General features: G+C 44.0%; 1 protein-coding gene and 1 long non-coding RNA gene across 3 annotated transcripts in view; one reads left to right on the top strand and one right to left on the bottom strand.

Annotated features, from left to right (window-relative positions):
* The window catches only part of LOC149978368 (uncharacterized), a 639,609-nt gene extending 627,664 nt beyond the window's left edge, over positions 1 to 11,945 (bottom strand). The window contains exons 1-2 of the long non-coding RNA XR_016486391.1: positions 11,206 to 11,945; positions 10,776 to 10,837 (exon numbers count right to left, since the gene is read on the bottom strand). This is a non-coding gene — a long non-coding RNA (uncharacterized LOC149978368). The remainder of the gene's footprint in view (positions 1 to 10,775; positions 10,838 to 11,205) is intronic.
* Positions 1 to 27,534, top strand: part of LOC110513519 (netrin receptor UNC5A) — a 118,294-nt gene that overhangs the window by 6,244 nt on the left and 84,516 nt on the right. For both annotated transcript variants that reach the window (XR_016486390.1, XM_036943545.2), the window contains exons 2-4: positions 1,621 to 1,708; positions 4,864 to 5,032; positions 17,769 to 18,002. Coding sequence is in view for 1 of the 2 variants with exons in the window: in XM_036943545.2 (XP_036799440.2) it covers positions 1,621 to 1,708; positions 4,864 to 5,032; positions 17,769 to 18,002 (491 nt within the window). In the remaining variant the exon portion in view is untranslated. The remainder of the gene's footprint in view (positions 1 to 1,620; positions 1,709 to 4,863; positions 5,033 to 17,768; positions 18,003 to 27,534) is intronic.

Here is a 27,534-nt window from a genome sequence, read left to right as displayed (position 1 = left end):
TGTAGAACAGGAGACACATGTTGTTTATCTTCCTGTAGAACAGGAGACACATGTTGTTTATCTTCCTGTAGAACAGGAGACACATGTTGTTTATCTTCCTGTAGAACAGGAGACACATGTTGTTTATCTTCCTGTAGAATAGGAGACACATGTTGTTTATCTTCCTGTAGAACAGGAGACACATGTTGTTTATCTTCCTGTAGAACAGGAGACACATGTTGTTTATCTTCCTGTAGAACAGGAGACACATGTTGTTTATCTTCCTGTAGAACAGGAGACACATGTTGTTTATCTTCCTGTAGTAGTCTAGCTGTAGAATAGGAGACACATGTTGTTTATCTTCCTGTAGAACAGGAGACACATGTTGTTTATCTTCCTGTAGAACAGGAGACACATGTTGTTTATCTTCCTGTAGAACAGGAGACACATGTTGTTTATCTTCCTGTAGAACAGGAGACACATGTTGTTTATCTTCCTGTAGAACAGGAGACACATGTTGTTTATCTTCCTGTAGAACAGGAGACGCATGTTGTTTATCTTCCTGTAGAATAGGAGACACATGTTGTTTATCTTCCTGTAGAACAGGAGACACATGTTGTTTATCTTCCTGTAGAACAGGAGACACATGTTGTTTATCTTCCTGTAGTAGTCTAGCTGTAGAATAGGAGACACATGTTGTTTATCTTCCTGTAGAACAGGAGACACATGTTGTTTATCTTCCTGTAGAACAGGAGACACATGTTGTTTATCTTCCTGTAGAACAGGAGACACATGTTGTTTATCTTCCTGTAGAACAGGAGACACATGTTGTTTATCTTCCTGTAGAACAGGAGACACATGTTGTTTATCTTCCTGTAGAACAGGAGACGCATGTTGTTTATCTTCCTGTAGAATAGGAGACACATGTTGTTTATCTTCCTGTAGAACAGGAGACACATGTTGTTTATCTTCCTGTAGAACAGGAGACACATGTTGTTTATCTTCCTGTAGAACAGGAGACGCATGTTGTTTATCTTCCTGTAGAACAGGAGACACATGTTGTTTATCTTCCTGTAGAACAGGAGACACATGTTGTTTATCTTCCTGTAGAACAGGAGACACATGTTGTTTATCTTCCTGTAGAACAGGAGACACATGTTGTTTATCTTCCTGTAGAACAGGAGACGCATGTTGTTTATCTTCCTGTAGAACAGGAGACACATGTTGTTTATCTTCCTGTAGAACAGGAGACACATGTTGTTTATCTTCCTGTAGAACAGGAGACACATGTTGTTTATCTTCCTGTAGAACAGGAGACACATGTTGTTTATCTTCCTGTAGAACAGCAGACACATGTTGTTTTAGTTGAGAACTACGTGATGAGAATCCTTCACTTCAACTGTTCTCTGAGGTATTCGTTCTCTTCTGTCAGGCGTGTGCGTGTGCGTGTGCGCGTGTGCCTGCGTGTTATCCTCATCCGTCCTGTCGGTCCTCCGGCTTGCCTCCTTTGTGGAATTACAAAAGCACCGTTCAGACACAACAAATTACTCTCTCTCTCTCTCTCTCTCTCTCTGTCTTCTTCTGTGGTGGTGTTATTTGTGTTTTGATTCATTCTTCTTCTTCTGTGGTGTTGTTGTTTAGGCATCAGCCTGCTGATCCCTCCAGAGGCCATCCCCAGGGGAAAGATCTATGAGATATATCTCACCGCTCAGAGGAAAGAAGATTTAAGGTGGGCTCTTTAACTTTAACTAACAGGCTGTGTGTGTGTGTGTGTGTGTGTGTGTGTGTGTGTGTGTGTGTGTGTGTGTGTGTGTGTGTGTGTGTGTGTGTGTGTGTGTGTGTGTGTGTGTGTGTGTGTGTGTGTGTGTGTGTGTGTGTGTGTGTGTGTACATGTGTGTACGTGTGTGTGTGTGTGTGTGTGTACATGTGTGTACGTGTGTGTGTGTGCGTGTGTACGTGTGTGTGATCCCATCTGCCTCCCTGTCCACAAAACCCAGCAAAACATGCACACACACACACACACACACACACACACACACACACACACACACAGCCTGTTAGTAGTTTATTCTGTAGTTTATTCTCAGTAGTTTATTACCATAGAGTAAGACTGTAGATTATTGCCATAGAGTAAGACTGTAGTTTATTAGCATAGAGTAAGACTGTAGTGTATTCTCAGTAGTGTATTACCATAGAGTAAGACTGTAGTTTATTACCATAGAGTAAGACTGTAGTTTATTACCATAGAGTATGACTGTAGTTTATTCTCAGTAGTTTATTACCATAGAGTAAGACTGTAGTTTATTACCATAGAGTAAGACTGTAGTTTATTCTCAGTAGTTTATTACCATAGAGTAAGACTGTAGTTTATTACCATAGAGTAAGACTAGTTTATCACCATAGAGTAAGACTGTAGTTTATTACCGTAGAGAAAGACTGCAGTTTATTACCATAGAGTAAGACTGTAGTTTATTCTCAGTAGTTTATTGCCAAAGAGTAAGACTGTAGTTTATTACCGTAGAGTAAGACTGCAGTTTATTACCATAGAGTAAGACTGTCGTTTATTCTCAGTAGTTTATTGCCAAAGAGTAAGACTGTAGTTTATTACCGTAGAGTAAGACTGCAGTTTATTACCATAGAGTAAGACTGTAGTTTATTACCATAGAGTAAGACTGTAGTTTATTACCATAGAGTAAGACTGTAGTTTATTACCATAGAGTAAGACTGTAGTTTATTACCATAGAGTAAGACTGTCGTTTATTCTCAGTAGTTTATTGCATAGAGTAAGACTGTAGTTTATTACCATAGAGTAAGACTGCAGTTTATTACCATAGAGTAAGACTGTAGTTTATTACCATAGAGTAAGACTGCAGTTTATTACCATAGAGTAAGACTGTAGTTTATTACCATAGAGTAAGACTGTAGTTTATTACCATAAAGTAAGACTGTAGTTTATTCTCAGTAGTTTATTGCCAAAGAGTAAGACTGTAGTTTATTACCGTAGAGTAAGACTGCAGTTTATTACCATAGAGTAAGACTGTCGTTTATTCTCAGTAGTTTATTGCATAGAGTAAGACTGTAGTTTATTACCATAGAGTAAGACTGTAGTTTATTACCACAGAGTAAGACTGCAGTTTATTGCCATAGAGTAAGACTAGTTTATCACCATAGAGTGAGACTGTAGTTTATACCGTAGAGTAAGACTGCAGTTTATTACCATAGAGTAAGACTTTATTGCCATAGAGTAAGACTGTAGTTTATTACCATAGAGTAAGACTGTAGTTTATTACCATAGAGTAAGACTGTAGTTTATTACCATAGAGTAAGACTGTAGTTTATTACCATAGAGTAAGACTGTAGTTTATTACCATAGAGTAAGACTGTAGTTTATTACCATAGAGTAAAACTATAGTTTATTCTCAGTAGTTTATTACCATAGAGTAAGACTAGTTTATTACCATAGAGTAAGACTTTATTGCCATAGAGTAAGACTGTAGTTTATTACAATAGAGTAAGACTGTAGTTTATTCTCAGTAGTTTATTGCCAAAGAGTAAGACTGTAGTTTATTACCGTAGAGTAAGACTGTAGTTTATTACAATAGAGTAAGACTGTAGTTTATTACCATAGAGTAAGACTGTAGTTTATTACCACAGAGTAAGACTGCAGTTTATTGCCATAGAGTAAGACTAGTTTATCACCATAGAGTGAGACTGTAGTTTATACCGTAGAGTAAGACTGCAGTTTATTACCATAGAGTAAGACTTTATTGCCATAGAGTAAGACTGTAGTTTATTACCATAGAGTAAGACTGTAGTTTATTACCATAGAGTAAGACTGTAGTTTATTACCATAGAGTAAGACTGTAGTTTATTACCATAGAGTAAGACTGTAGTTTATTACCATAGAGTAAGACTGTAGTTTATTACCATAGAGTAAAACTATAGTTTATTCTCAGTAGTTTATTACCATAGAGTAAGACTAGTTTATTACCATAGAGTAAGACTTTATTGCCATAGAGTAAGACTGTAGTTTATTACAATAGAGTAAGACTGTAGTTTATTCTCAGTAGTTTATTGCCAAAGAGTAAGACTGTAGTTTATTACCGTAGAGTAAGACTGTAGTTTATTACAATAGAGTAAGACTGTAGTTTATTACCATAGAGTAAGACTGTAGTTTATTCTCAGTAGTTTATTACCATCATACATCTAGATGTTAATAACATACTTTATTTTTTACACTGCATGGCCTTGTTAATAACAATGATCAATGCAGCTCACAGTGACAGTACCAGTTAACCAGCTGCACTGATGTAAAGGTTCTACCACCTGCTAGCTACTGCAGATTATCTAGATGATGTGATGTTAAATTAGACCTGCGTCAGATTATCTAGATGTGTGAAATTAAAGTAGACCTGCCTCAGATTATCTAGATGTGTGAAGTTAAATTAGACCTGCGTCAGATTATCTAGATGTGTGAAATTAAAGTAGACCTGCGTCAGATTATCTAGATGTGTGATGTTAAATTAGACCTGCGTCAGATTATCTAGATGTGTGAAGTTAAAGTAGACCTGCGTCAGATTATCTAGATGTGTGAAGTTAAAGTAGACCTGCCTCAGATTATCTAGATCTGTGATGTTAAAGTAGACCTGCGTCAGATTATCTAGATGTGTGATGTTAAATTAGACCTGCGTCAGATTATCTAGATGTGTGATGCTAAAGTAGACCTGCCTCAGATTATCTAGATGTGTGAAGTTAACCCTAACCCTTCCCCACTACCCACCTACCAACCCTTCCTCCCATCTCCCTTCTGCCCCTACCGTCAACTAACCCCTCCTACCCTCTGCCTACTCCTCATAACTCCTCCTCCTCTCTCCACCCATGCAGGTTACCCCTGGCGGGCTGCCAGACCCTGCTGAGTCCCATAGTGAGCTGTGGTCCTCCGGGGGTGGTTCTGACGCGGCCCACAATTCTCAGCATGGACCATTGTTCTGACGCCTGTCCTGAGAACTGGGCCATCAGGCTGAAGAAACAGAACTACGAAGGCGTCTGGGAGGTGAGAACAGATGACTGTAGACAACAGAGAAACAACACAATGTGATGGGAATACTATAGGAGACTATTTGGTCAACGTCTATGACCCTACACACAGATACGAACACACACACACGCACATGCACGCACACGCACACACACACACACACACGTGAGAGGATCTGGATTATAGCTAGAGTACGTTATTTTATTTTAGTCCTTTTGCAGGCTTTTGTTCCAGCCCTACTAACACAGCTGATTCAACTGATAATGGTCTGGATTTAAACCCAGAGCTACTGTGTCTATCCCTGGTGTTGACAAAACATCCAATCACAGCCAGCCGTGACCGGGAACCCCATAGGAAGGTGCACACTTCTCATCATACAGTGGTAGGGGAGGATTTTACCAAGGGGGCTTACCTTTGCTCATCGCGCTCTAGAAACTTCGTGTGGTAGGGGAGGATTTTACCAAGGGGGCTTACCTTTGCTCATCGCGCTCTAGAAACTTCTTGTTGTAGGGGAGGATTTTACCAAGGGGGCTTACCTTTGCTCATCGCGCTCTAGAAACGTATTGTGGTAGGGGGGGATTTTACCAAGGGGGCTTACCTTTGCTCATCGCGCTCTAGAAACGTATTGTGGTAGGGGGGGATTTTACCAAGGGGGCTTACCTTTGCTCATCGCGCTCTAGAAACGTATTGTGGTAGGGGGGGATTTTACCAAGGGGGCTTACCTTTGCTCATCGCACTCTAGAAACTTATTGTGGTAGGGCTGGGCGCCTGCAAGCTAACTTCCGTTGTCAGTCTAACAGTGTTTCCTCCTAATCACATTGGTGCGGCTGACTTCCGGGTTAAGCAAGCAATTTGATATGATAGTAGTGTGGCCAGGCAGGTCATGTTTCAGAGGACGCATGACTCAAACTTTCGCCTCTCCGGAGCCCATTCGGGTAGTTGCAGCGATGAGCAAAGGATGGAATTCGGGGAGAAAATGGGGTAAACAACATTCGCTATGTGGCCGTACCATACTGAACACGCCTGATCTCGGAAACTAAGCAGGGTCGGGCCAGGTTAGTACTTGGATGGGAGACCGCCTGGGAATACCAGGTGCTGTAAGCAATAACTTTTCATTATTTGTTTTTGTACTTTATTAAAGACCAATCGTGCACAGTTATTCAAATGTATACCATACTATTGCAAAAGGAATTAAATTATTTATTCAAATGTCTCTTCTGTCACTTATATTGCAAAGATTGGTACCTCTTAAACCCTCTTTTAACCCCTTAAACCCCCCCCCCCCCCCCCCCCCGGCACCAATTACAAAGACCCATCTATACAGTACTGTCCCCTGGGCTACAGAGCAGTTCCCCTCTCTACTCTACCTGTAGACTACATTAGAAAGCAGTGCAGAGATCCAACCTCCCCTCACCTTCATATCAATAATTCAATGTCTGTGTGTCTGGTTAGGAATATTGTATGTCAGAGAGTAGTGACAGAGAGAGGTAGAGAGAGAGGCAGAGAGAGAGAGGTAGAGTGAGAGAGGTAGAGAGAGAGAGGTAGAGCGAGGGAGGCATAGGGAGGGAGAGGGAGGGGGAGGGAGGGAGAGAGAGAGGGAGAGAGGGAGGGAGAGAGGGAGGGAGGGAGGGAGGGAGATGGTGAGGAGGAGGGAGGGAGAGAGAGAGAGGTAGAGCGTGAGAAGAGAGATGGGGAAGGAGGCAGAGAGAGAGAGGTAGAGCGTGAGAGAGAGAGATGGGAAGGGGGATGGAGGGAAGGAGGGAGAGAGAGAGAGGTAGAGCGAGAGAAGAGAGATGGGGAGGGGGACGGAGGGAGAGAGAGAGGTAGAGCGTGAGAGAGAGATGGGAAGGAGGGAGAGAGGTAGAGCGAGAGAGAGATGGGGAGGGGGACGGAGGTAGAGAGAGAGAGGTAGAGCGAGAGAAGAGAGATGGGAAGGAGGGAGAGAGAGAGAGAGAGAGATGGAGAGGGAGGGAAGGAGGGAAAGAAGGAGAGGTAGAGTGAGAGAAGAGAAGACAGGCTATGTGCTCACTGCCCACAAAATGAGGTGGAAACTGAGCTGCACTTCCTAACCTCCTGCCAAATGTAAGACCATATTAGAGACACATATTTTCCACTGATTACACAGACCCACGAAGAATTCGAAAACAAACCCAATTTTGATAAACTCCCATATCTACTGGGTGAAATTCCACAGTGTGCCATCACAGCAGCAAGATTTGTGACCTGTTGCCACGAGAGAAGGGCAACCGGTGAAGAACAAACACCATTGTAAATACAACCCATATTTATGAATATTTATATTCCCTTTTGTACTTTAACTATTTTCACATCACTACAACACCGTATAAAGACATAACATGGCATTTGAAATGTATTTATTCATTTGGAACTTTTGTGAGTTTAATGTTTACTGTTCAATGTTATTGTTTATTTCCCATTCGTTTGTTATCCACTTCACTTGCTTTGGCAATGTTAACATGTGTTTCCCATGACAATGTTAACATGTGTTTACCATGACAATGTTAACATGTGTTTCCCATGGCAATGTTAACATGTGTTTCCCATGACAATGTTAACATGTGTTTCCCATGCCAATGTTAACATGTGTTTCCCATGACAATGTTAACGTGTTTCCCATGACAATGTTAACATGTGTTTACCATGACAATGTTAACATGTGTTTCCCATGCCAATGTTAACATGTGTTTACCATGACAATGTTAACATGTGTTTCCCATGACAATGTTAACATGTGTTTACCATGACAATGTTAACATGTGTTTCCCATGACAATGTTAACATGTGTTTCCCATGACAATGTTAACATGTGTTTCCCATGACAATGTTAACATGTGTTTCCCATGACAATGTTAACATGTGTTTACCATGCCAATGTTAACATGTGTTTACCATGACAATGTTAACATGTGTTTCCCATGACAATGTTAACATGTGTTTCCCATGACAATGTTAACATGTGTTTCCCATGACAATGTTAACATGTGTTTACCATGACAATGTTAACATGTGTTTCCCATGACAATGTTAACATGTGTTTCCCATGACAATGTTAACATGTGTTTACCATGACAATGTTAACATGTGTTTCCCATGGCAATGTTAACATGTGTTTCCCATGACAATGTTAACATGTGTTTACCATGACAATGTTAACATGTGTTTCCCATGACAATGTTAACATGTGTTTACCATGACAATGTTAACATGTGTTTACCATGACAATGTTAACATGTGTTTCCCATGACAATGTTAACATGTGTTTCCCATGACAATGTTAACATGTGTTTACCATGACAATGTTAACATGTGTTTACCATGACAATGTTAACATGTGTTTCCCATGACAATGTTAACATGTGTTTCCCATGACAATGTTAACATGTGTTTCCCATGACAATGTTAACATGTGTTTCCCATGACAATGTTAACATGTGTTTCCCATGACAATGTTAACATGTGTTTCCCATGACAATGTTAACATGTGTTTACCATGACAATGTTAACATGTGTTTACCATGCCAATGTTAACATGTGTTTCCCATGACAATGTTAACATGTGTTTCCCATGACAATGTTAACATGTGTTTCCCATGACAATGTTAACATGTGTTTCCCATGACAATGTTAACATGTGTTTACCATGACAATGTTAACATGTGTTTACCATGCCAATGTTAACATGTGTTTCCCATGACAATGTTAACATGTGTTTCCCATGACAATGTTAACATGTGTTTCCCATGACAATGTTAACATGTGTTTCCTATGCCAATGTTAACATGTGTTTCCCATGACAATGTTAACATGTGTTTACCATGACAATGTTAACATGTGTTTACCATGACAATGTTAACATGTGTTTACCATGACAATGTTAACATGTGTTTACCATGCCAATGTTAACATGTGTTTACCATGACAATGTTAACATGTGTTTCCCATGACAATGTTAACATGTGTTTCCCATGACAATGTTAACATGTGTTTCCCATGACAATGTTAACATGTGTTTACCATGCCAATGTTAACATGTGTTTACCATGCCAATGTTAACATGTGTTTCCCATGACAATGTTAACATGTGTTTCCCATGACAATGTTAACATGTGTTTCCCATGACAATGTTAACATGTGTTTCCCATGACAATGTTAACATGTGTTTCCCATGACAATGTTAACATGTGTTTCCTATGCCAATGTTAACATGTGTTTCCCATGACAATGTTAACATGTGTTTACCATGACAATGTTAACATGTGTTTACCATGACAATGTTAACATGTGTTTACCATGACAATGTTAACATGTGTTTACCATGCCAATGTTAACATGTGTTTACCATGACAATGTTAACATGTGTTTCCTATGACAATGTTAACATGTGTTTCCCATGACAATGTCACCCTTACATTAAATTGAAATTGAATTGACAGGCAGACAGACAGACAGACAGACAGACAGGCAGACAGACAGACAGACAGGGATTAAGAGAGAGGGATTAATACTGATAGTATGGGGACTCAGACAGAAAGAGAGGGATTAATACTGATAGTATGGGTACTCAGACAGGAAGAGAGGGATTAATACTGATAGTATGGGTACTCAGACAGGAAGAGAGGGATTAATACTGATAGTATGGGTACTCAGACAGGAAGAGAGGGATTAATTCTGCTAGTCTGGGTACTCAGAAAGAAAGAGAGGGATTAATTGCTAGTCTGGGTACTCAGACAGGAAGAGAGGGATTAATTCTGCTAGTCTGGGTACTCAGACAGGAAGAGAGGGATTAATACTGATAGTATGGGTACACGGCAATGATGTTTAGGCCGAGATATGTATTGTTTTTTTGTGTGCTCTAGGGCAACGGTGTCTAGATGAAATTTGTATTTGTGTTGCCATGGTGACTGGACCTTTTTTTGGAATACCATTATTTTGGTCTTACTGAGATTTACTGTCAGGGCCCAGGTCTGTCAGGGCCCAGGTCTGTCAGGGCCCAGGTCTGTCAGGGCCCAGGTCTGTCAGCGCCCAGGTCTGGCAGGGCCCAGGTCTGGCAGGGCCCAGGTCTGGCAGGGCCCAGGTCTGGCAGAATCTGTGCAGAAGATCTAGGTGCTGCTGTAGCCCCTCCTTGGTTGGTGACAGAAGCACCAGATCATCAGCAAACAGTAGACATTTGACTTCAGATTCTAGTAAGGGTGAGGCCGAGTTCTGCAGACTGTTTTTAGTGCTCTCGCCAATTCGTTGAAATATATGTTGAAGAGTGTGGGGCTCAAGGTACATCCCTGTCTCAACCCACAGCCCCGTGGAAAGAAATCTGTTTGTTTTTTGCCAATTTTAACCCCACACTTGCTATTTGTGTACATGGATTTTATGATGTCAAATGTTGTTCCCCCAACACCCCTTTCCATCAATTTGAATAGCAGACCCTCATGCCAAATTGAGTTAACCTTTCTGATCTCCCCATCCCGGATCCGGGTTCGTGAATACAGACTCAAGCTCATTACCATAACGCAACGTTAACTATTCATGAAAATCGCAAATGAAATGAAATAAATATGCTAGCTCTCAAGCTTAGCCTTTTGTTAACAACACTGTCATCTCAGATTTTCAAAATATGCTTCTCAACCATTGCAAAACAAGCATTTGTGTAACAGTATTGATGGCTAACGTAGCATTTAGCATTAGCATTCAGCTGGCAACATTTACACAAAAAAACAGAAAAGCATTCAAAAAAATCATTTACCTTTGAAGAACTTCAGATGTTTTCAATGAGGAGACTCTCAGATAGCAAATGTTCAGTTTTTCCTGAAAGATTATTTGTTTAGGACAAATCGCTCCGTTTTCTGCGTCACGTTTAGCTATGAAAAAACCCCTGTATCCAGGATTGTGTAAATCTATCAGCAAGCTCATTAGCATAACACAACGTTAACTATTTATGAAAATCGCAAATGAAATGAAATAAATATGCCATCTCTCAAGCTTAGCCTTTTGTAAACAACACTGTCATCTCAGATTTTCAAAATATGCTTCTCAACCATAGGAAAACAATAATTTGTGTAAAAGTAGCTAGCTAGAGTTAGCATTTCGCGTTAGCATTTAGCGTTAGCATTAGCGTTAGCATCCAGCACGCAACATTAACAAAAACATAAAAGCCTTCAAATAAAATCATTTACCTTTGAAGAACTTCTGATGTTTTCAATGAGGATACTCTCAGTTAGATAGCAGATGCTCAGTTTTTCCAAAAAGATTCCTTGTGTATTAGAAATAGCTCCGTTTTATACATCACATTTGGCTACCAAAAAAAATCCATAAATTCAGTCCTCAAAACGCAAACTTTTTTCCAAATTAACTCCATAATATCGACTGAAAACATGGCAAACGTTGTTTAGAATCAATCATCAAGGTGTTTTTCACATATCTCTTCATTGATACATCGTTCTTGGACACATGCTTTCTCCCCTGAATCAAATGGTAAAGTAGAAGCAGCTGGCAATTGCGCACCGAATTCGACGCAGGACACCAGGCGGACACTTGGAAAATGTAGTCTCTTATGGTCAATCTTCCAATGATATGCCTACAAATACGTCACAATGCTGCTAAGACCTTGGGCGAACGACAGAAAGTGTAGGCTCATTCGTTGCGCAATCACAGCCATATAAGGAGAGAATGGAAAACAGAGCTTCAGAAATTCTGCTAATTCCTGGTTGATGCATCATCTTGGTTTCGCCTGTAGAATGAGTTCTGGGGCATTTACAGACAAAATCTTTGCAGATTCTGAAACTTCAGAGTGTTTTCTTTCCAAAACTGTCAAGAATATGCATAGTCGAGCATCTTTTCGTGACAAAATATCGCGCTTAAAACGGGAACGTTTTTTATCCAAAAATGAAATAGCGCCCCTAGAGCTCTAACTGGTTAAAAGCTTTTTTGACGTCAACAAAACATGAGAAGACTTTGCCTTTGTTTTTTGTTTTCTTCGTCATTTAGGGTGTGCAGGGTGAATACGTGGTCTGTCGTACGGTAATTTTGTAAAAAGCCAATTTGACATTCGCTCAATACATTGTTTTCACTGAGGAAAGGTACAAGTTTGCTGTTAACGATAATGCAGATTATTGTGGTCAAATTTGTCTCAACCTTTGTGGATTACGGTGATCAGTCCTTGGTTCCAAAATATTGTGGAAGATGCCAGAGCTACGCATGAAGTTAAAGAGTTTAAGTATTAAGCCAATTGGAATTTGTGGTCTGTATATTTAATCATTTAATTTAGGATACCATCAACACCACAGGTCTTTTTAGGTTGGAGGGTTTGTATTTTGTACAGTAGTTCATTCGATGTAATTGGAGAATCCAGTGCGTTCTGGTCGTCTTTAATAGTTGATTCCAAAATGTGTATTTGATCATGGACAGTGGGGCAAAAAAGTATTTAGTCAGCCACCAATTGTGCAAGTTCTCCCACTTAAAAAGATGAGAAAGGCCTGTAATTTTCATCATAGGTACACTTCAACTATGACAGACAAAATGGAGAAAAAAAATCCAGAAAATCACATTGTAGGATTTTTAATGAATTTATTTGCAAATTATGGTGGAAAATAAGTATTTGGTCAATAACAAAAGTTTATCTCAATACTTTGTTATATACCCATCTATAGCATTTCCTAATATTATTCAGTTCCTTAGGCTTTGATGCCTCATTATTGAGTATTGCTCTGTTCAAGTCGACTGTGATTTTACAGTGATCTGATAGGGGTGTCGGTGGACTGACTGTGAACGCTCTGAGAGACTCTGGGTTGAGGTCAGTGATAAAGTAGTCTTACTGCCAATATATGAGCTATAGGTGTAACTACCATAGGAGTCCCCTCGAAGCCTACCATTGACTATGTACATACACAGCGTGCGACAGAGCTGCAGGAGTTGTGACCCATTTTTGTTGGTTATGTTGTCGTAGTTGTGTGTAGGGTGGCATATGGGGGAGGGAATGCTGTCACCTCCAGGTAGGTGTTTGTTCCCCTGTGTGCTGAGGGTGTTAGATTCTTCTCCAGTTCTGGCATTTATGTCACCACAGACTAGTACATGTCCCTGGGCCTAGAAATGATTGATCTCCCCCTCTAGGATGAAGAAGCTGTCTTCATTAAAGTATGGGGATTCTAGTGGGTAGCACACAGGAGGACATTTTTCTCTGTTGAGATAATTTCCTTTTGAATTTCTAGCCAAATGTGAAATGTTCCTGTTTTTATTAATTTAATGGAGTGAGTTAGGTCTGCTCTATACCAAATTAGCATACCCCCTGAGTCCCTTCCCTGTTTCACACCTGGTAGTTTGGTGAATGGGACTACCAGCTCTCTGTAACCTAGAGGGCAACCAGTGGGTCTGTCTCCTCTATACCACCCACCTGGTAGTTTGGTGAATGGGACTACCAGCTCTCTGTAACCTAGAGGGCAACCAGTGGGTCCATCTCCTCTGTACCATGTTTTTTGTTTGATGACAATGTCTGTATTTCTGATTTATTTGGTGAAGTCCAGGTTCCTGCTCTTTAGGCCAAAGGCAGATGACCTCAGGCCTGGGATATTCCAGGATGAGATAGTGAAGGCTTTGTTTTCCATAAAGTGTCCAGTGTTGTTGATCGTGTGGTTTGGCCTCAGACCAGTAAGTGTGAGCAGAGCCTGCTGAGCATCTGGTACTTGACATTGGCTTGGGCTAGTGTAAGAGTGGGGGTTGGGCCTGTTTGCCTGCTCACGGCCTGGGCGGATGTGTGATTTCCATGTTGAGGCCCTCTTTGCGGGGGTGGGGGGCATGGGGTGGGTTGGAGGGGCATAGGTCTGATCCGAGGGGGCCTATATGAGGTGTGTGCATGGTTGGTTTGAGGGGTTATTGATTGGCTGGTGGTGCTGTGGTCTGGATGTAGGTCCTCTATGTTTAGGTCCAGGGGTGGGGAGGCGGGAGTCCCGCAGGTCTGGTTAGAGTGTCCCGCAGGTCTGGATAGAGTGTCCCGCAGGTCTGGTTAGAGTGTCTTGCTGGTTGATCTGTTGCTACTGTGTGAGTTGTCGGGGCTTCGGTTGAGGGCGATGTCTTTTAGAGTCCGGGCGAAGGTGGGCATCTGGCAAATGTTTAACAACCATACCTGGTGCAAAAAGACTCCTTTATTATTAAGACACTATTCACATTATTTTCGAACCCGTACGCATGTCCAAAATAACTAGTGGGACTTTGGAGGTTTTCCATCGGAAATCAAAGAGTTGTTTCACAAGCGCCTTGTAGAGGTGGACCTGATCATAAAGGCTGGTCCAGGGTGGAGTGGTGGGCCAGGTAGACATTTGGTTTTGAGGCACAGTCACAGGAAATAGTTGTGTTTACCCTCTGTATGGTGGTGAAAGTATTATCGAGGTAGCAGAGTGGAGAAATATACCTTTAAGCTGAGGAAAGTAGAAGAAGCTTTTTCAATCACTCCTTTGAGTGCCACCCATTCATGTTGTGCCCTCAAGGCAAAGGGTGGGGTACTTTGAAGAATCTCAAATCTATTTTCTATTTTTCAATTGATCAATAGAAAACTATTTTGCAATTATGTTAGCACAGCTGAAAACGATTGTCCTGATTAATGAAGCAAAAAAACTGAGATACTTGAGTATCTGGAGCGTCAGCATTTGTGGGTTCGATTACAGGCTCAAAATGGCCAGAAACAAAGAACTTTCTTCTGAAACTCGTCAGTCTATACTTGTTCTGAGAAATGAAGGCTGTTCCATGTGAGAAATTGTCAAGAAACTGAAGATCTCGTACAACGACGTGTACAGTTGTGGCCAAAAGTTTTGAAAATGACATTTTCACAAAGTCTGCTGCCTCAGTTAGTATGATGTCAATTTGCATATGCTCCAGAATGTTATGAAGAGTGATCAGATGAATTGCAATTAATTGCAAAGTCCCTCTTTGCCATGCAAATGAACTGAATCCCGAAAAAACATTTCCACTGCATTTCAGCCCTGCCACAAAAGGACCAGCTGACATCATGTCAGTGATTCTCTCGTTAACACAGGTGTGAGTGTTTACGAGGACAAGGCTGGAGATCACTCTGTCATGCTGATTGAGTTCGAATAACAGACAGGAAGCTTCAAAAGGAGAGTGGTGCTTGTAATCATTGTTCTTCCTCTGTTAACCATGGTTACCTGCAAGGAAACACGTGCCATCATCATTGCTTTGCACAAAAATGGCTTCACAGGCAAGGATATTCCTGCCAGTCAGATTGCACCTAAATCAACCATTTATCAGATCATCAAAAACTTCAAGGAGACCGGTTCAATTTTTGTGAAGAAGGCTTCAGAGCGCCCAAGAAAGTCCAGCAAGCGCCAGGACCGTCTCCTAAAGTTGATTCAGCCGCAGGATTGGGGCACCACCAGTACAGAACTTGCTCAGGAATGGCAGCAGGCAGGTGTGAGCGCATCTGCACACATTGAGGTGAAGACTTTTGGAGGATGGCCTGGTGTCAAGAAGGGCAGCAAAGAAGACACTTCTCTCCAGGAAAAACATCAGGGACAGACTGATATTCTGTAAACGGTACAGGGATTGGACTGCTGAGGACTGGGGTAAAGTCATTTTCTCTGATGAATCCCCTTTCCGATTGTTTGGGGCATCCGTAAAAAAGCTTGTCCGGAGAAGACAAGGTGAGCGCTACCATCAGTCCTGTGTCATGCCAACAGTAAAGCAGCCTGAGACCATTAATGTGTGGGTTGCTTCTCAGCCAAGGGAGTGGACTCACTCACAATTTTGCCTAAGAACACAGCCATGAATAAAGAATGTTACCAACACATCCTCCGAGAGCAACTTCTCCACAACCATCCAGGAACAGTTTGGTGACGAACAATGCCTTTTTCCAGCATGATAGAGCACCTTGCCATAAGGCAAAAGTGATAACTAAGTGGCTCGGGGAACAAAACATTGATATTTTGGGTCCATGGCCAGGAAACTCCAGAGACGTTAATCCCATTGAGAACTTGTGGCCAATCCTCAAACAAAAACCCACAAATTCTGACGAACTCCGAGCATTGATTATGCAAGAATGGGCTGCCATCAGTCAGGATGTGGCCCAGAAGTTAATTGACAGCATGCCAGGGTGGATTGCAGAGGTCTTGAAAAAGAATGGTCAACACGGCAAATATTGACTCTTTGCATCAACTTCATGCAATTGTCAATAGAAGCCTTTGATGCTTATGAAATGCTTGTAATTATACTTCAGTATTCCATAGTAACATCTGACAAAAATATCTAAAGACACTGAAGCAGCAAACTTTGTGAAGAGTAATAGTTGTGTCATTCTCAAAACTTTTGGCCACGACTGTACTACTCCCTTCACAGAACAGCACAAACTGGCTCTAACCAGAATAGAAAGAGGAGTGGGAGGCCCCGGTGCACAACTGAGCAAGAGGACAAGTACATTAGTGTCTAGTTTGAGAAACAGAGTCCTCAACTGTCCTCAACTGGCAGCTTCATTAAATAGTATCAGCAAAACACCAGTCTCAAAGTCAACAGTGGAGAGGAAACTCCGGGATGCTGGCCTTCTAGGCAGATTTGCAAAGAAAAAGCCACATCTCAGAATGGCCAATAAAAAGAAAAGATTAAGATTGGTAAAATAATACAGACACTGGACAGAGGAACTCTGCAGAGAAGGCCAGCATCCCGGAGTCACCTCTTCACTGTCAGTCTGTTGAGCTGTAGCATGTCCTATCAGTCTGTTGAGCTGTAGCATATCCTATCAGTCTGTTGAGCTGTAGCATGTCCTGTCAGTCTGTTGAGCTGTAGCGTGTCCTGTCAGTCTGTTGAGCTGTAGCATGTCCTATCAGTCTGTTGAGCTGTAGCATGTCCTATCAGTCTGTTGAGCTGTAGCGTGTCCTGTCAGTCTGTTGAGCTGTAGCATGTCCTATCAATCTGTTGAGCTGTAGCATGTCCTATCAGTCTGTTGAGCTGTAGCATGTCCTATCAGTCTGTTGAGCTGTAGCGTGTCCTGTCAGTCTGTTGAGCTGTAGCATGTCCTATCAGTCTGTTGAGCTGTAGCGTGTCCTATCAGTCTGTTGAGCTGTAGCGTGTCCTATCAGTCTGTTGAGCTGTAGCATGTCCTATCAGTCTGTTGAGCTGTAGCGTGTCCTGTCACTCTGTTGAGCTGTAGCATGTCCTATCAGTCTGTTGAGCTGTAGCATGTCCTATCTCTCTGTTGAGCTATAGCATGTCCTATCAGTCTGTTGAGCTGTAGCGTGTCCTGTCAGTCTGTTGAGCTGTAGCGTGTCCTATCAGTCTGTTGAGCTGTAGCGTGTCCTATCAGTCAGTTGAGCTGTAGCATGTCCTATCAGTCTGTTGAGCTGTAGCATGTCCTATCAGTCTGTTGAGCTGTAGCGTGTCCTGTCAGTCTGTTGAGCTGTAGCGTGTCCTGTCAGTTGAGCTGTTTCGGCAGGTGGAGCAGACAACTCTCTTCACATTTCTCTTGTCTCTCCCTCTCTCTAAATCTCTTTAATCCAATATTTACTCGATGTTACATCTCTCCTTTCTCTCATCTTAGTTCTTCTTTCTCTCCAGAAGCAGTTTTGTTGCCAGGAAACTAGAGTCCTCTTTCATGTGGTCTGAATTATTTAGTTGATTGTTAAAGTTCTATCACTGTCCACACATGCACCCTGACCCCACTACCACACACACCCTGCCGATGACCCCACGACCACACACACCCTGCCCCTAACCTCACACCTCTCTCTCTCTCTATGCCCAGGACGTCTTGATGATGGGAGAGGAGTTGATCTCGGAGCCGTATTACTGTCAGTTGGAGGCAGAGACGTGCAGAGTGTTCTCGGAGCAGTTGGGTCGTTTCTCTCTGGTGGGAGAATCTCTAAACATGTCCGCAGCTAAGCGTCTCCGCCTGGTGCTCTTCTCTGACGCATACTGCTCTACCCTAGAGTATAACATCAGAGTCTACTGCATGGATGATACACAAGATGTCTTCAAGGTAAGGAACCTAGATACACACACACACTCAAGCATGTACGTACAGTACACACACACACGCACATGTTGTTTCATCCACACACCTTTAGAACCACACAGAGGTGTTGTTTAGTCCACACACCTTTAGAACCCCACAGAGGTGTTGTTTAGTCCACACACCTTTAGAACCCCACAGAGGTGTTGTTTCATCCTGTCTTTTAAAGGCTGATTATACATCCTGCTGAAATGTGCCTCCCGGACACTCGAGCTACCTTGTGTGTGTGTGTGTTTGTGTGTGTGTGTGTGTGTGTGTGTGTGTGTGTGTGTGTGTGTGTGTGTGTGTGTGTGTGTGTGTGTGTGTGTGTGTGTGTGTGTGTGTGTGTGTGTGTGTGTGTGTGTGTGTGTGTGTGTGTGTGTGTGTGTGTGTGTGTGTGTGTGTGCGTGCGTGCGTGCGTGCGTGCGTGCGTGTGTGTGTGTGCGCGTGCGCGCGCCCAACTTAAATGAACACCCCCTATGGGCCCTTGTCAAAAGTGGTGCACTATATAGGGAATATGGAAGGGTTTGGGAAGAGCCAATATGTGTTCTGAGTGGTTAATGTATCTGCTAAAGAAATGTCTCGCTGTGTAACGACTGATAGAGCTGTGTGATATCGAGATTACCAAACAGCAGGAATTAGTGTTAAATCAACCTGTAAAAACGACAACTCCATAGAGAGGCTGTGGCTTACCACAGGAACAGGAAGAGGAGACTGAGTGGCTAATGCACTCTGGGGCCAGGGGGGAGACGGGGAAATAAGAGGAGAGGAGAGGAGGGGAGAGGAGAGGAGAAGAGAGGAGGAGAGGAGGGCATAGGAGAAGAGAGGAGGAGAGAGGAGAAGAGAGGAGGAGAGGAGGAGAGAGGAGAAGAGAGGAGGAGAGGAGAGTAGAAGAGAGGAGGAGAGGAGGGGAGAGGAGAAGAGAGGAGGGGAGAGGAGAAGAGAGGAGGAGAGGAGAAGAGAGGAGGGGAGAGGAGAAGAGAGGAGGGGAGAGGAGAAGAGAGGAGGAGAGGAGAGTAGAAGAGAGGAGGAGAGGAGGGGAGAGGAGAAGAGAGGAGGGGAGAGGAGAAGTGAGGAGGAGAGGAGAAGATGAGGGGAGAGGAGAAGAGAGGAGGGGAGAGGAGAAGAGAGTAGGTGTGGAGGGGAGAGGAGAAGAGAGGAGGAGAGGAGGGCAGAGGAGAAGAGAGGAGGGGAGAGGAGAAGAGAGGAGGGGGAGACGGGAAGTAGGAGTAGAGGGGAGGGGAGATGAGTGGAGAGGGGAGTAGGGGGGAGGAGAAGAGGGGAGAAAATAGGAGAGGAGGGGAGCGAGGAGATGAGGGAGAGGGGAGAAAGGAGGTGAGAGGAGAGGGGGAAGGAGAAGAGAGGGGGAGAGTATGTTTAATGGAGAGGAGAAGAGAGGAGAGGGGGAAGGAGAAGAGAGAGGAGAGAGTGGAGGAGAGACATTTTTGCAAATGTATTAAAAATAAAAACAGAAATACCTTATTTACATAAGTATTCAGACCCTTTGCTATGAAATTGAGCTCAGGTGCATCCTGCTTCCATTCATAATCCTTGAGATGTTTCAACAATCTGATTGAAGTCCACCTGTGGTATTTTCAAATGATTGGACATGATTTGGAAAGTACTATTTAAGGACACAAAGTTGACATTGTATGTCAGATCAAAACTAAGGCATGAGATCAAATAATTGTCTGTAGAGCTGCGAGACAGGATTGTGTTGAGGCATAGATCTGGGGAAGGGTACCAAAAAATGTCTGCAGCATCGAATGTCCCCAAGAACACAATGGCCTCCATCGTTCTTAAATGAAAGAAGTTTGGAAACACCAAGACTATTCCTAGAGCTGGCCGCCTGGCCAAACTGAGCAAACGGGGGAGAAGGGCCTTGGTCAGGGAGGTGACCAAGAACACTATGGTCACTCTGTGAAGATGGGAGAGCCTTCCAGAAAGACAACCATCTCTGCAGCACTCCACCAATAAGGCCTTTATGGTAGAGTGGCCAGACGGAATCCACTCCTCAGTAAAAGGCACATGACAGCCTGCTTGGAGTTTGCAAAAATGCACCTAAAGACTTTCAGACCATGATAAACCAGATTCTCTGGTCTGATGAAACCTGGCTTAGCAGAGTAGAACACCTGTTTAGGAGAGGTGCTGGCTAGCAGAGTAGAACACCTGTTTATGAGAGGTGCTGGCTAACAGAGTAGAACACCTGTTTAGGAGAGGTGCTGGCTAGCAGAGTAGAACACCTGTTTAGGAGAGGTGCTGGCTAACAGAGTAGAACACCTGTTTAGGAGAGGTGCTGGCTAACAGAGTAGAACACCTGTTTAGTAGAGGTGCTGGCTAGCGGAGTAGAACACCTGTTTAGGAGAGGTACTGGCTAGCGGAGTAGAACACCTATTTAGGAGAGGTGCTGGCTAGCGGAGTAGAACACCTGTTCAGGAGAGGTGCTGGCTAACAGAGTAGAACACCTGTTTAGGAGAGGTACTGGCTAGCAGAGTAGAACACCTGTTTAGGAGAGGTGCTGGCTAACAGAGTAGAACACCTGTTTAGAAGAGGTGCAGGCTAGCAGAGTAGAACAACTGTTTAGGAGAGGTACTGGCTAACAGAGTAGAACACCTGTTTAGGAGAGGTGCTGGCTAGCAGAGTAGAACACCTGTTTAGGAGAGGTGCTGGCTAGCAGAGTAGAACACCTGTTCAGGAGAGGTGCTGGCTAGCAGAGTAGAACACCTGTTTAGGAGAGGTGCTGGCTAGCGGAGTAGAACAGCTGTTCAGGAGAGGTGCTGGCTAGCAGAGTAGAACACCTGTTTAGGAGAGGTGCTGGCTAGCAGAGTAGAACACCTGTTTAGGAGAGGTGCTGGCTAGCAGAGTAGAACACCTGTTTAGGAGAGGTGCTGGCTAGCAGAGTAGAACACCTGTTTATGAGAGGTGCTGGCTAGCAGAGTAGAACACCTGTTTAGGAGAGGTGCTGGCTAACAGAGTAGAACACCTGTTTAGGAGAGGTGCTGGCTAACAGAGTAGAACACCTGTTTAGTAGAGGTGCTGGCTAGCGGAGTAGAACACCTGTTTAGGAGAGGTACTGGCTAGCGGAGTAGAACACCTATTTAGGAGAGGTGCTGGCTAGCGGAGTAGAACACCTGTTCAGGAGAGGTGCTGGCTAACAGAGTAGAACACCTGTTTAGGAGAGGTACTGGCTAGCAGAGTAGAACACCTGTTTAGGAGAGGTGCTGGCTAACAGAGTAGAACACCTGTTTAGAAGAGGTGCAGGCTAGCAGAGTAGAACAACTGTTTAGGAGAGGTACTGGCTAACAGAGTAGAACACCTGTTTAGGAGAGGTGCTGGCTAGCAGAGTAGAACACCTGTTTAGGAGAGGTGCTGGCTAGCAGAGTAGAACACCTGTTCAGGAGAGGTGCTGGCTAGCAGAGTAGAACACCTGTTTAGGAGAGGTGCTGGCTAGCGGAGTAGAACAGCTGTTCAGGAGAGGTGCTGGCTAGCAGAGTAGAACACCTGTTTAGGAGAGGTGCTGGCTAGCAGAGTAGAACACCTGTTTAGGAGAGGTGCTGGCTAGCAGAGTAGAACACCTGTTTAGGAGAGGTGCTGGCTGACAGAGTAGAACACCTGTTTAGGAGAGGTGCTGGCTAGCAGAGTAGAACACCTGTTTAGGAGAGGTGCTGGCTAACAGAGTAGAACACCTGTTTAGGAGAGGTGCTGGCTAGCAGAGTAGAACACCTGTTTAGGAGAGGTGTTGGCTAACAGAGTAGAACACCTGTTCAGGAGAGGTGCTGGCTAGCAGAGTAGAACACCTGTTTAGAGTAGAACACCTGTTTAGGAGAGGTGCTGGCTAGCAGAGTAGAACACCTGTTTATGAGAGGTGCTGGCTAGCAGAGTAGAACACCTGTTTAGGAGAGGTGCTGGCTAACAGAGTAGAACATCTGTTTAGGAGAGGTACTGTCTAACAGAGTAGAACACCTGTTTAGGAGAGGTGCTGGCTAACAGAGTAGAACACCTGTTCAGGAGAGGTGCTTGCTAACAGAGTAGAACACCTGTTTAGGAGAGGTGCTGGCTAACAAAGTAGAACACCTGTTTAGGAGAGGTGCTGGCTAACAGAGTAGAACACCTGTTTAGGAGAGGTGCTGGCTAACAGAGTAGAACACCTGTTTAGGAGAGGTGCTGGCTAACAGAGTAGAACACCTGTTTAGGAGAGGTGCTGGCTAACAGAGTAGAACACCTGTTTAGGAGAGGTACTGGCTAACAGAGTAGAACACCTGTTTAGGAGAGTTGCTGGCTAACAGAGTAGAACACCTGTTTAGGAGAGGTGCTGGCTAGCAGAGTAGAACACCTGTTTAGGAGAGGTGCTGGCTAACAGAGTAGAACACCTGTTTAGGAGAGGTGCTGGCTAGCAGAGTAGAACACCTGTTCAGGAGAGGTGCTGGCTAACAGAGTAGAACACCTGTTTAGGAGAGGTGCTGGCTAGCAGAGTAGAACACCTGTTTAGGAGAGGTGCTGGCTAGTGGAGTAGAACACCTGTTCAGGAGAGGTGCTGGCTAACAGAGTAGAACACCTGTTTAGGAGAGGTGCTGGCTAGCAGAGTAGAACACCTGTTTAGGAGAGGTGCTGGCTAGCGGAGTAGAACAGCTGTTCAGGAGAGGTGCTGGCTAGCAGAGTAGAACACCTGTTTAGGAGAGGTGCTGGCTAGCAGAGTAGAACACCTGTTTAGGAGAGGTGCTGGCTAGCAGAGTAGAACACCTGTTTAGGAGAGGTGCTGGCTAGCAGAGTAGAACACCTGTTTATGAGAGGTGCTGGCTAGCAGAGTAGAACACCTGTTTAGGAGAGGTGCTGGCTAACAGAGTAGAACACCTGTTTAGGAGAGGTGCTGGCTAACAGAGTAGAACACCTGTTTAGTAGAGGTGCTGGCTAGCGGAGTAGAACACCTGTTTAGGAGAGGTACTGGCTAGCGGAGTAGAACACCTATTTAGGAGAGGTGCTGGCTAGCGGAGTAGAACACCTGTTCAGGAGAGGTGCTGGCTAACAGAGTAGAACACCTGTTTAGGAGAGGTACTGGCTAGCAGAGTAGAACACCTGTTTAGGAGAGGTGCTGGCTAACAGAGTAGAACACCTGTTTAGAAGAGGTGCAGGCTAGCAGAGTAGAACAACTGTTTAGGAGAGGTACTGGCTAACAGAGTAGAACACCTGTTTAGGAGAGGTGCTGGCTAGCAGAGTAGAACACCTGTTTAGGAGAGGTGCTGGCTAGCAGAGTAGAACACCTGTTCAGGAGAGGTGCTGGCTAGCAGAGTAGAACACCTGTTTAGGAGAGGTGCTGGCTAGCGGAGTAGAACAGCTGTTCAGGAGAGGTGCTGGCTAGCAGAGTAGAACACCTGTTTAGGAGAGGTGCTGGCTAGCAGAGTAGAACACCTGTTTAGGAGAGGTGCTGGCTAGCAGAGTAGAACACCTGTTTAGGAGAGGTGCTGGCTGACAGAGTAGAACACCTGTTTAGGAGAGGTGCTGGCTAGCAGAGTAGAACACCTGTTTAGGAGAGGTGCTGGCTAACAGAGTAGAACACCTGTTTAGGAGAGGTGCTGGCTAGCAGAGTAGAACACCTGTTTAGGAGAGGTGTTGGCTAACAGAGTAGAACACCTGTTCAGGAGAGGTGCTGGCTAGCAGAGTAGAACACCTGTTTAGAGTAGAACACCTGTTTAGGAGAGGTGCTGGCTAGCAGAGTAGAACACCTGTTTATGAGAGGTGCTGGCTAGCAGAGTAGAACACCTGTTTAGGAGAGGTGCTGGCTAACAGAGTAGAACATCTGTTTAGGAGAGGTACTGTCTAACAGAGTAGAACACCTGTTTAGGAGAGGTGCTGGCTAACAGAGTAGAACACCTGTTCAGGAGAGGTGCTTGCTAACAGAGTAGAACACCTGTTTAGGAGAGGTGCTGGCTAACAAAGTAGAACACCTGTTTAGGAGAGGTGCTGGCTAACAGAGTAGAACACCTGTTTAGGAGAGGTGCTGGCTAACAGAGTAGAACACCTGTTTAGGAGAGGTGCTGGCTAACAGAGTAGAACACCTGTTTAGGAGAGGTGCTGGCTAACAGAGTAGAACACCTGTTTAGGAGAGGTACTGGCTAACAGAGTAGAACACCTGTTTAGGAGAGTTGCTGGCTAACAGAGTAGAACACCTGTTTAGGAGAGGTGCTGGCTAGCAGAGTAGAACACCTGTTTAGGAGAGGTGCTGGCTAACAGAGTAGAACACCTGTTTAGGAGAGGTGCTGGCTAGCAGAGTAGAACACCTGTTCAGGAGAGGTGCTGGCTAACAGAGTAGAACACCTGTTTAGGAGAGGTGCTGGCTAGCAGAGTAGAACACCTGTTTAGGAGAGGTGCTGGCTAGTGGAGTAGAACACCTGTTCAGGAGAGGTGCTGGCTAACAGAGTAGAACACCTGTTTAGGAGAGGTGCTGGCTAACAGAGTAGAACACCTGTTTAGGAGAGGTGCTGGCTAACAGAGTAGAACACCTGTTTAGGAGAGGTGCTGGCTAGCAGAGTAGAACACCTGTTTAGGAGAGGTGCTGGCTAGCAGAGTAGAACACCTGTTTAGGAGAGGTGCTGGCTAACAGAGTAGAACACCTGTTTAGGAGAGGTGCTGGCTAGCAGAGTAGAACACCTGTTCAGGAGAGGTGCTGGCTAACAGAGTAGAACACCTGTTTAGGAGAGGTGCTGGCTAACAGAGTAGAACACCTGTTCAGGAGAGGTGCTGGCTAACAGAGTAGAACACCTGTTCAGGAGAGGTGCTGGCTAGCAGAGTAGAACACCTGTTTAGGAGAGGTGCTGGCTAACAGAGTAGAACACCTGTTCAGGAGAGGTGCTGGCTAACAGAGTAGAACACCTGTTTATGAGAGGTGCTGGCTAGCAGAGTAGAACACCTGTTTAGGAGAGGTGCTGGCTAGCAGAGTAGAACACCTGTTCAGGAGAGGTGCTGGCTAACAGAGTAGAACACCTGTTTAGGAGAGGTGCTGGCTGGCAGAGTAGAACACCTGTTTATGAGAGGTGCTGGCTAACAGAGTAGAACACCTGTTTAGGAGAGGTGCTGGCTAACAGAGTAGAACACCTGTTTAGGAGAGGTGCTGGCTAACAGAGTAGAACACCTGTTTAGGAGAGGTGCTGGCTAACAGAGTAGAACACCTGTTTAGGAGAGGTGCTGGCTAACAGAGTAGAACACCTGTTCAGGAGAGGTGCTGGCTAACAGAGTAGAACACCTGTTCAGGAGAGGTGCTGGCTAACAGAGTAGAACACCTGTTTAGGAGAGGTGCTGGCTGGCAGAGTAGAACACCTGTTTATGAGAGGTGCTGGCTAACAGAGTAGAACACCTGTTTAGGAGAGGTGCTGGCTAACAGAGTAGAACACCTGTTTAGGAGAGGTGCTGGCTAACAGAGTAGAACACCTGTTTAGGAGAGGTGCTGGCTAACAGAGTAGAACACCTGTTTAGGAGAGGTGCTGGCTAACAGAGTAGAACACCTGTTTAGGAGAGGTGCTGGCTAACAGAGTAGAACACCTGTTTAGGAGAGGTGCTGGCTAACAGAGTAGAACACCTGTTTAGGAGAGGTACTGGCTAACAGAGTAGAACACCTGTTCAGGAGAGGTGCTGGCTAACAGAGTAGAACACCTGTTTAGGAGAGGTGCTGGCTAGCAGAGTAGAACACCTGTTCAGTAGAGGTGCTGGCTAACAGAGTAGAACACCTGTTTAGGAGAGGTGCTGGCTAACAGAGTAGAACACCTGTTTAGGAGAGGTGCTGGCTAACAGAGTAGAACACCTGTTTAGGAGAGGTGCTGGCTGGCAGAGTAGAACACCTGTTCAGAGTAGAACACCTGTTTATGAGAGGTGCTGGCTAGCAGAGTAGAACACCTGTTCAGGAGAGGTGCTGGCTAGTAGAGTAGAACACCTGAAAAAGAAAATGATAATCTCACGCTCTAGGAGCTCAGAGTACGAATCTCAAGGAAACATAGCACCACCAGGTGCAAAAACTCGACGTACCCAGTTGCGGCCCACTTTTTGGAATTGAACCACTCGATTTCGTCCCTACGTTATATCGGCATCGAACACATCACCCTCCCTAGGAGAGGGGGTGACCTCAACAATTTTTTGTTAAAACGAGAGGCTGCCTGGATGTTTAATTTAAAGCCCCTTGCTCCCTTTGGTCTCAACATAGACTTTGATCTGAAGCCATTCTTGTGATTATTGTGATTTTGCTATTCATTTTAACGTTTGTAGGTCTGTGTAGCCATATTGTATCTATGATCGTGTGCTATTCATTTTAATGTTTGTAGGTCTGTGTAGCCATATTGTATCTATGATCGTGTGCTATTCATTTTAATGTTTGTAGGTCTGTGTAGCCATATTGTATCTATGATCGTGTGCTATTCATTTATGTTTTTGATATGTTCTATCTATATCTGTAAATGAACCAACGATTTCAGGCCATGTGATGAACCAATGATATCAGGCCACACCCGGACATGATTATAGACACCTGTGTGTGTCCTTTGACACGATATAAACTAGTGACCCCACAGTACCCTGATGAAGACAGCTTGTCTGTCCAAACGTTGGTTATTCAATTATTGCATCTGAGCTCCTAGAGTGTGTGTCTCTACTTTTCTTCTTCAAGTGAATGGCGTGCCAAGAAGACTCGAAGCTGTAATCGCTGCCAAAGGTGCTTCAACAAAGTACTGAGTGAAGGGTCTGAGTACTTACTGTAAAAGTCATATTTCAGTTTTTCAACTTTTGAATATACCTTGTGATGTCATTATGGGGTATTGACATCACAATACCCAACAATGACATCACAATACCCCATAATGACATCACAATACCCCATAATGACATCACAATACCCAACAATGACATCACAATACCCCATAATGACATCACAATACCCCATAATGACATCACAATACCCCATAATGACATCACAATACCCCATAATGACATCACAATACCCCATAATGACATCACAATACCCCATATTGACATCACAATACCCCATAATGACATCACAATACCCCATATTGACATCACAATACCCCATAATGACATCACAATACCCCATATTGACATCACAATACCCCATAACGACATCACAATACCCCATATTGACATCACAATACCCCATAATGACATCACAATACCCCATATTGACATCACAATACCCCATATTGACATCACAATACCCCATAATGACATCACAATACCCCATATTGACATCACAATACCCCATAACGACATCACAATACCCCATATTGACATCACAATACCCCATAATGACATCACAATACCCCATATTGACATCACAATACCCCATAATGACATCACAATACCCCATATTGACATCACAATACCCCATATTGACATCACAATACCCCATAACGACATCACAATACCCCATATTGACATCACAATACCCCATATTGACATCACAATACCCCATAACGACATCACAATACCCCATATTGACAAAGCAAAAACAATTTTTGTTGAATTT

The sequence above is a fragment of the Oncorhynchus mykiss genome, chromosome 14 (assembly GCF_057628025.1).
Source record: "Oncorhynchus mykiss isolate SJ-2025 chromosome 14, ASM5762802v1, whole genome shotgun sequence".
Lineage (NCBI taxonomy): Eukaryota > Metazoa > Chordata > Actinopteri > Salmoniformes > Salmonidae > Oncorhynchus > Oncorhynchus mykiss.
The sequence above is the reverse complement of the archived record's forward strand: the minus strand, read 5'-3'. Positions and strand labels throughout refer to the sequence as shown.